The sequence below is a fragment of the Populus euphratica genome, unplaced genomic scaffold (assembly GCF_000495115.2).
Source record: "Populus euphratica unplaced genomic scaffold, PopEup_1.0 scaffold340.1, whole genome shotgun sequence".
In the NCBI taxonomy this organism is placed as follows: domain Eukaryota; kingdom Viridiplantae; phylum Streptophyta; class Magnoliopsida; order Malpighiales; family Salicaceae; genus Populus; species Populus euphratica.
The window spans coordinates 96508-104472 of NW_011500154.1; the positions used below are offsets into that span (position 1 = coordinate 96508).

A 7965-nucleotide genomic window follows, 5' to 3' on the forward strand; every position below is an offset into this window, starting at 1 on the left:
ATTTGGAAGTTTGATTTTCAATTCCCGCTTCCCATTTCCCAATTTCCAAATCTGAAATCCCTAACCGCTACTATTGCTGACAGCACCAACACCAAGAACTGAAGTATAATAAACTGAAAAGGGTAAAATTTTGCTTTTACATTTGTCTTTGTAATGTAATTGAAGAGAAAAAAACTGAAATGTGATTCGCGGAGGAGAAAAGATCGTTCGCTTTGCTGCTTCTTCAACGCCCTGCCTATTTTATGTCTCCAGATCTAATCTCGGTATCTGCTGCATCCTTCTCCAAATTAGGGTTTCTAATTATTTTCCTTTTTCAACTTCAAATCCAATGGTTAATATTTCTCCTTTTTGTTCATTCCTAGTAGTAGTATGATTTTCTTTTTTAATTTTTATGCAAATGACTGCTGAGGCGAAGACATTTTGGATGAAGATTAATTTTATTATTTAGGTTTACTTCTGAAGAAACCTGTATCGATTAATCTTATTTGCAGCCAAAGGTTTTGTACTTAGAAGAGACTTTGTTAGGTTCTAAATCTGGAAAGTTATATTCGGAAACTTGTGAAACTGACACCTTATCTTCATCATTTCGTGGAACATAACAGGTTAATGTTCGCCTTAGCCCTACTATTCTGTTGCAATTGTGATTTTTCTGGGAAATGTGGCTCACTTGAAATAGATTTGCAGCAGCAGGCAGTTTTTCATGATAATTTTCATAGGAAGAATATGGGACTATGTTCTATGCTGCGAACTAATGTTGGGAGTTGATGGAAAAGCTACATGTGGATTGCATTTGTGCTCTCTCCTGTTGAATCTCAGATGTTTGTGTGGCCACTAAGGAAAGAAAAAAATTGTTTTCCAATGTGGGCTTCTGGAGAAGTTGCTGTAACCTTGTTTATGAGGCATTACTTGAAAAAACTAATTATCACTTCAACTTGGATTTTTTGAAGAGTTCTTATGAATAGTTGATTACTGCTAGATGCACATTAAAATTTAATTTTGGGATTGTAAGAGAAACATGTACTTCTCACCTTCATGTCTCGCATCTGTTGTTCTCACCAGCTTCTGTTTGTTGACTTTTTTATGGTGCAGAAAGAAATAGAGTATGAAGTGCAATGGGCAAGATACTTTCAAATCAAGCTCCTCATCATGTATGGATGCTATGATTGGTGACGAAAGTGTTACCATGGACAAACTACATGTGCCCAAACTTAATCTTGAGCCACAGCAGATGAAGCGAAAGAAATACAATCTGCGGAAAAGCTTAGCATGGGACAAAGCTTTTTTCACTGAAGAAGGTGAACAATGAACCTTGGAATCAATTGTCCTCTTTGTTTACTAATGTTTTGCACCTCAACTTTACCATCGAACCCTGAGTTTCCTTTCTTTTTGGCCAGGTGTTTTAGATCCATTGGAATTATCAACACTCAGTACGAGAGTTGACAGGCCTGTGTCCCGTGGAGGGAGAGAGTTACTATCCGGTGGTTTGGACTGCATCAATGAGTTACCAGATATGCAAGCACTTGAAGATAATTTGTTCAAGGAATTGCCTCCAAACACTCTTGCCGATGGAGGCATGGCTGCTCGTGTCTTCTCTCCAAAGCCTGTTTCATTAGCAAGAGATGAAGCTGGCCCAGCTTCTGTGGTTAGTTTTTCCAAATTTATCTGCACCCCATTTCTTTATACTTTTTTGTTGCTTAAGCTGTTCTATTTATCTTGTTTCATTCATTGCATTGTTTAAAAATTGAAGGAAATTTTACTATTTTTTTTGTTATACATGCTTTTCAGGCCAAGCGAAAAATTCTTTCAGCATCTAATATTAGTCAAAGTGCATCCAAACGCAGTGGTTGCCCGCGACCGGTGGCATCATCTTCATATCCTCTAGGTTCTGTTTTGTAATAAATAATGAAACAATGGATTGTCCCCATAGGCTTATCAATGTTGTTCTCAATCTATTTGTTCTAATGGAAATGTTATTCTTAACTTCTTTGAACTCTTAGAAGGCCTCCCACTACAAACAAAACTAAAGCGACAACAAAAGACTCAAAAGTTTCAAAACTATTAGCTCCAAAGCCAGATCCCTCGAATGTCTATGCTGCTCCTAGATCCAGCCACTTGAAACGTAATCAGATTCCTCATCCAGGTGGTCTTTGTGTATATTCATGTATTTCATCTGTAAAGCGGTTTAGATTTTTTTTGTCTTTACTGTAAGTTTCAAACCTATTTTTTCATCTGCATGACTTTCAAAAGAATACTAAGATTTCATAATTAGTTCATGGGTGATAAACTTTGCTTACAGAGGGTTTTCTTGTTCAATGTATAGTTTCTTTTCTGTTATATCTGAATTTGAATAGTCAATTTCACATAGAAAAGCAAATTGATATTTCTATTTTCTGTTGATTTATAGTAGGTAATGGTCAGAAGAATATTAGATCAAAGGACACTTCAACTAATACCAGAAGCATTCGAAAAGACATGGAGCTTGGTCCTTCTGACAAACTGTTGCCAAAATCCACTGCTCATCATGCTAGAAGTAAGGTAGTGATAGCCTGAACTTTTAGAAGTTTTGTAATACTAAACGTGACCTGGAATATCATGTTCCTGGTATCACTGATTGTATATCAAGATATTAGGTTTTTTTTTTTTTTTTTAAAAAAAAGATTACAGGAGACTAGCAGATTCTGTATCATATCAGTATGTCCTTATTTTCTAATATGCTTGCTTCATTGGGGTCTTTTAATATGTACAGGTCAGACTGGTGCCAAAAAAACATTCATTAACAAATACACAGCACCCCCAGGTTAACCTAGCAAATAATTGCTCAGAAGTGATCCCAGATCTTGTACATCCAGTTGCTGCACATCCACTAAATGGCTCTGATAATAGTACCAGCAAAATTGCAGTTTCTTTCTTGCAAAACGCTTCCTGCAACAGTGAAAACAAGCAATGTACAGAGTCTCAAATGGCAAAAGCATCAGGCTTGCGGATGCCATCGCCATCACTGGGATTTTTTAGTCAGGTATGCTCACTTAAACATGACCACATAAATATAATAAGTCGCATTTTAACTGAAATAATGTTTGATTAGATGCTTTTCTTTTTTTCCTTTCTGTTCATTTATGGTGCAGTCGAAACCTGCTCGTTCGCTTAGCCTCCTAGAAAGAACTCAAACTAGCAAACTTCGAGAGTCTAACATTCCTAGTTTGCACAAAGCTGCCCTCTCAAATCATCAGTGTCACTGGCAACCATCCAATAAAACATCTGCATCCTTGAATATGAGGAGCAATGCTGCTGCTTCTGTCAATCCTACTTCACAGGGAAAGATCAAAGGCAATTCAGAATTAAAAAATAAAGAGAAGATGTTTCAGGCACCGCTTAACTCTAGGACTTGTGATGGGCTAGATAATCAGCAGCAGTTGCACGATGTTCATGACAATCAGTTGCTCTTGCAAGGTGGCCCTCGTGAACAACTGAAGAAAGGTCAACATAGCAAGAAAGTCACTGAGCTTTGCCTCAAAGGTAGAGATATGACTGCAGCTGGATTAGACTACCCCCATTCTAGATTCAGCGTTAGCCTCGTAGCAGAAGTTGATAGTCTTTCAGAGAAAAGTTGTGTGACAGCCAGTCATCACATTGAAGACAGACAATACATTCCAATCATCAAGGATAACAGTGACTATTCAGATTTTCCATCTCTAGGTATGAGCACTAATAGTGATGAGGGTACCCAAAAAGTGCATGTTCAGTTAGCCAGGATGCAGGAAGTCAATGACCAGACTGTGAAACAATCTGAGCCAATGAAGCTTGACACCTGTCATGCAGAGAGTTTGAGCCTATGCTTGAACAATGGTACTTCAATTGAGGAGAGATCAGCTGAAGAGCTTAACAACTGTCGTGGTTCAAATCTTGCAAGTGCAGTTCTTAAATCCCCAGACTGTAGTACAGCTGAACTGGAAATTCCTTATAGGCCATCTTGCTGTAATGATATACTGCACACAAACAATGAATCTAGTGAAAGTGGAAACTTGTATACAGAATTGTATGTGGAAAATGTGCAGCTGCAGTCTGTAGATGGTAATCTAACAGTCAAAAGGGACGAGAAAAGTATGCCAAACACCTTGGCGGAGTATAATCTGCCATCGATGATTATTAGTGATCCAAGTGAAAAAGCTGCAAAACAGACAGAGCTTCCATTTCCATGCCTTGTAACAGAACAAGCTATGGCAGATGATTGTGGATTGCAACATGATGGTTACTTACTGCATGGAAAAAGATTCTTCTCTGAAGAATCCAAGGAGAAGAATCTCCTTCAAAGTGCTGAAGATATGGTATCAAATGTTAATGCTTCTGGAGGTATATTGGAACGTTCTGGAGTTCTTAGTTCAAAATCACCTGCCAAGCATGATTCTAGTTCTAATGCAGCTGGAAAGTCAGAGTGCATGCATGTGGAAAACCCTTTGGTATCTTCTGTAGACAAAGGGCTGGTTAAGGTTGCTTCTGAGATAAATGATATGAGTGGGGACAGAGTTTTAGTAAGTAAATGTGATTCTTCGGTTAAAAAATTCATTAGTTCCTCTTATTTACAGCGAGGAAATGATGCCAATGGAAGGGGTTCTTCCATTCTGGAGAATAATTGCTCCACTTGTATGCATGATGTGAACGAAGACATGGAGAAAACTAAGGTGATAACTTATTTCTGTGAATCTGATCAGGACAATCAGAGTGAAAGAGCATTTGATGATATGTTGTCTTCTAAGAGCCGATCTCTTGAAGAACGAAGGGAATGCAGTAATAGTAACATTGCAAATGTCAGAGGAACTATTGCAAGTGAAGTGGAAAGTCTAAATGGTATTCACCAATGTGAAATAATGGAACAAACAAATGAACTTGCTCAAGTTAATAGAATTACCAAGGAAACGGTAATGCAAAATGCATTTGTGCAGTCCTCAGAAGAAAGTCTATTATCTGATAGCCACAATTGTAACATTAGTCCTTTGGTATCAAATAAAACTTCTACAGTAATGGTTGATGACATTCGAGAACTTGAAGAACATCTGGCAGTTCAAAATCCTTACGTGATGATTGAGCAAGCTCCCCTGGAAAATCATGAATTTTGTTCGGATGATAGCCTGTTGCTCATGAATAATACTTCTGTAGAGTTGCAAAAAGGAGATGCTCTTAAAAATGTTCTGGGTGTTGATTTAGAACAGGGTGATGGCTCGTGTGAATCAAGATGTTTTGATGTTGACACTCAAGTACCTCCTATTAAAAATGCTGGTTCAGATATGGATAAAAATGCTGAGCACACATTTATGGTTAATACAGAGCCGGGTTTCATGGAGATTCTGCCATCAATTGAAAACTACAAATGCAGTATGGATAGTAAGAATAGGAGCGGTGATGAGCTGATCGATCAAGCTGCTTCCTTGGAATTTAATTCATCTTCAGACAAGAGCAGGCATCATATTGCATCATCAGCGGATAATTGTGACTCTAGTTCGTTTTGCTGTTTGAATGAGAAGTCTAAGTTATTAATGAAAACAAAAGAGAAATCAAGTCAGAGAGTCCAGCAGGATGCTGAAGTTGATTTATCAGATAGGAATATTTTGCCAGAGGAAGCTCAGATTAAAGTTCCTCAGACCAGTAGCAGTCCCAGCATTGAAGTGCAGCATGAGTTGGATGTAATGTACCCCACGGAAGATAAGGCTGCAACATTGTCACTGTAAGTGTTTTAATCTGAATCACTCTGATTTGTTATTTTTATAGACATACTCCAATTCTTCAGAGTCCATCTGAAAATTTGTAATGACAGCGAGAAACCTGTTAAAAACAAGAAACAAGATGCTTGTGTTATAAAACCACCACCAAATGTGGTTCCTTTTTCCGATGAGTGGTTGGCGGCATTTGAAGCAGCTGGAGAGGTAATTGACTAAGACTATAGTAAATGATTTTTATGAAACATAAGCAGTGGCCTCTAATTAAAAAACTTCTGCAGGAAATTCTAACCATGAAAGGTGGTGCTGTACGAAATTCACCCCCCGACAAGGTTCAACATGAACCTGGTCCGTGGTCCCCGGTATGATCCTGTTTGCTCTACCCTTTTTTCAAATAATGTCAGTAAGTTCTTGATGCAATGGGACTTTTTCGGTGGGTCAAGGGAGGAGGGGACGTTTCTTGTATGATTAATGTCTTGTAAATGGTACTGGTGGACGAGTAGTATTCGTTTGGGAGCTGAACTTAAAAATCATTTTCTTGGTGATAAAATCTATAAATTTCAGTTAAGATATAGCAGAGCTCATCCGCTTGCTATAATATTCTAGTTAAGAGTTTAATTCACTATTGATCTACAGTAGGACATGATACTATGAAATCATACTTAATTTTTATGAATCTGGTCATTAGCTTGTGGTTGAATGCATGACTGTTTTGAGAAGTGTGTAGGAGACTGATCCAGGGGAAGTCTACCCTGAGAATTTATGGAAGAGAAGCTGATTATTTACCAATATTTGGTTTGATAATTATAACTTGCATGGTTTACAGGTACGCCGGAAGAACGCTCAAGGGGTTGGGCCATTTGATTGTACAAAATTCATGAACAACACCACCCCACCTTCCACTTCTAATTGAGGCGACATGGTTCGCTAAAAAATCTAGGGCCTGGACCATTGCATCCTGTGTCTCTGTTCTAATCGAGGAGATTCAGCTGATCATTCTTCTATGACTAACAATGTCACTCTCTAAAATCACGACATAAAAAAAATAAACAAATTCTGATTATGTTTTTAATTTTCTAATTTGTGATTTCTGTTTCCTTCAACTCGGGGAATAGCACGTGTAATATTTGATGCTAAAATGATCACACGTGGAAACAGCACTTTGGCATTTGAATATTGATGCCTGAATTCATGAACTTCAATTTTCTTTGCATTTTACTTCCACCTGCAGTGTTCTCAGACAAAAGTACTTGGGTTATGAATTTCAGAATTTGCTGACAAATGTATTTTGCAATATCTCGCTTAAAAAATGAGGGTTCAAACAGGGATTTTGACCTTGGTAGTGTGATTTATATACTCGCAATGTTATCATTTAAAATCTCTTTTTGGATCACAATTTGCACACATCCTCAACTATTGACTCTTTAGTTGTGTGCCTCAACTGTTGACTCTAGATTATTTAGTGATGATAACTTTGAATTCCTGCTACTAAATTTCGACACCTTTCTGATGGATGATTATGAGTTTTTACAATATTTATATTTTATCATAAGAAACTTAAATCTTTATATTTAATTCATCGAGTTTCTAGTAGAGATATAAGTATTTATAATAAGAGTATTTATATGATTTAAAATAACATAAAATAATAATAATAATTTTGTTATTTAAATTGTGTGAAATCAATATTGAGATATGAATATGTTATATGAATTAAAAAAATATAAATGTTATGTGTATGTAATGAGTTTTTACTGTATTTATATTTTATCATGAGAAACTTAAATCTTTGTATTCAATTTATGGAGTTTTGAGTATAGATATATGTATTTATTATAAGAGTATTATATATCATTTAAAATAAAATAAAATAATAATAGTAATTCATTATTTAAATTGTGTGTTAAATCAATATTGAGATATAAATATGTTATATTGGATTGGGTTTTAAGATAAATTTGATAATATATATGCTTTACTCATTAGCCATCAAGTAAGATAATCATAACTATAACTTCATTGTTGTTGTGATTCATAAAGTGTGTCTTGTCAATGGTATTTTTGTTTGAGGAAGAATTATTTTATGAATTGTTGTAGTTTTAATTTTATTCGGGTAAATAATCCTGAAGTAGACTGTTAATAAAAAAAAGACTCGAGGCCATTATAAAGAGGAGGCATTTGACCAAAGTTAACATATTTCAAAAGGACTGAGGTTGCAGAAGAAATTGTGGATACCATGTCATCATTGTCTCGT

The 7965-nt window shown here is 36.3% G+C and overlaps 1 protein-coding gene across 8 annotated transcripts; it reads left to right on the plus strand.

The window, feature by feature from the left end:
* Positions 1–6868, plus strand: LOC105111049 (uncharacterized). 8 transcript variants are annotated; one of them, XM_011006282.1, is made up of 12 exons: positions 1–263; positions 492–602; positions 1090–1295; positions 1395–1642; positions 1786–1871; positions 1992–2140; positions 2405–2535; positions 2747–3016; positions 3126–5719; positions 5810–5918; positions 5993–6073; positions 6538–6868. In XM_011006282.1, the coding sequence occupies exons 3-12, from the start codon at positions 1103–1105 to the stop codon at positions 6622–6624; spliced, it is 3948 nt and encodes a 1315-aa protein (XP_011004584.1). In that variant the 5' UTR covers positions 1–263; positions 492–602; positions 1090–1102; the 3' UTR covers positions 6625–6868. The 8 variants fall into 8 exon arrangements, 7 of the variants coding, with proteins under 7 accessions (XP_011004584.1, XP_011004586.1, XP_011004587.1 ...); XM_011006284.1 differs by having other exon boundaries at positions 2408–2535; XM_011006285.1 differs by having other exon boundaries at positions 1992–2119.
* The last annotated feature ends 1097 nt before the right edge of the window (positions 6869–7965 follow it).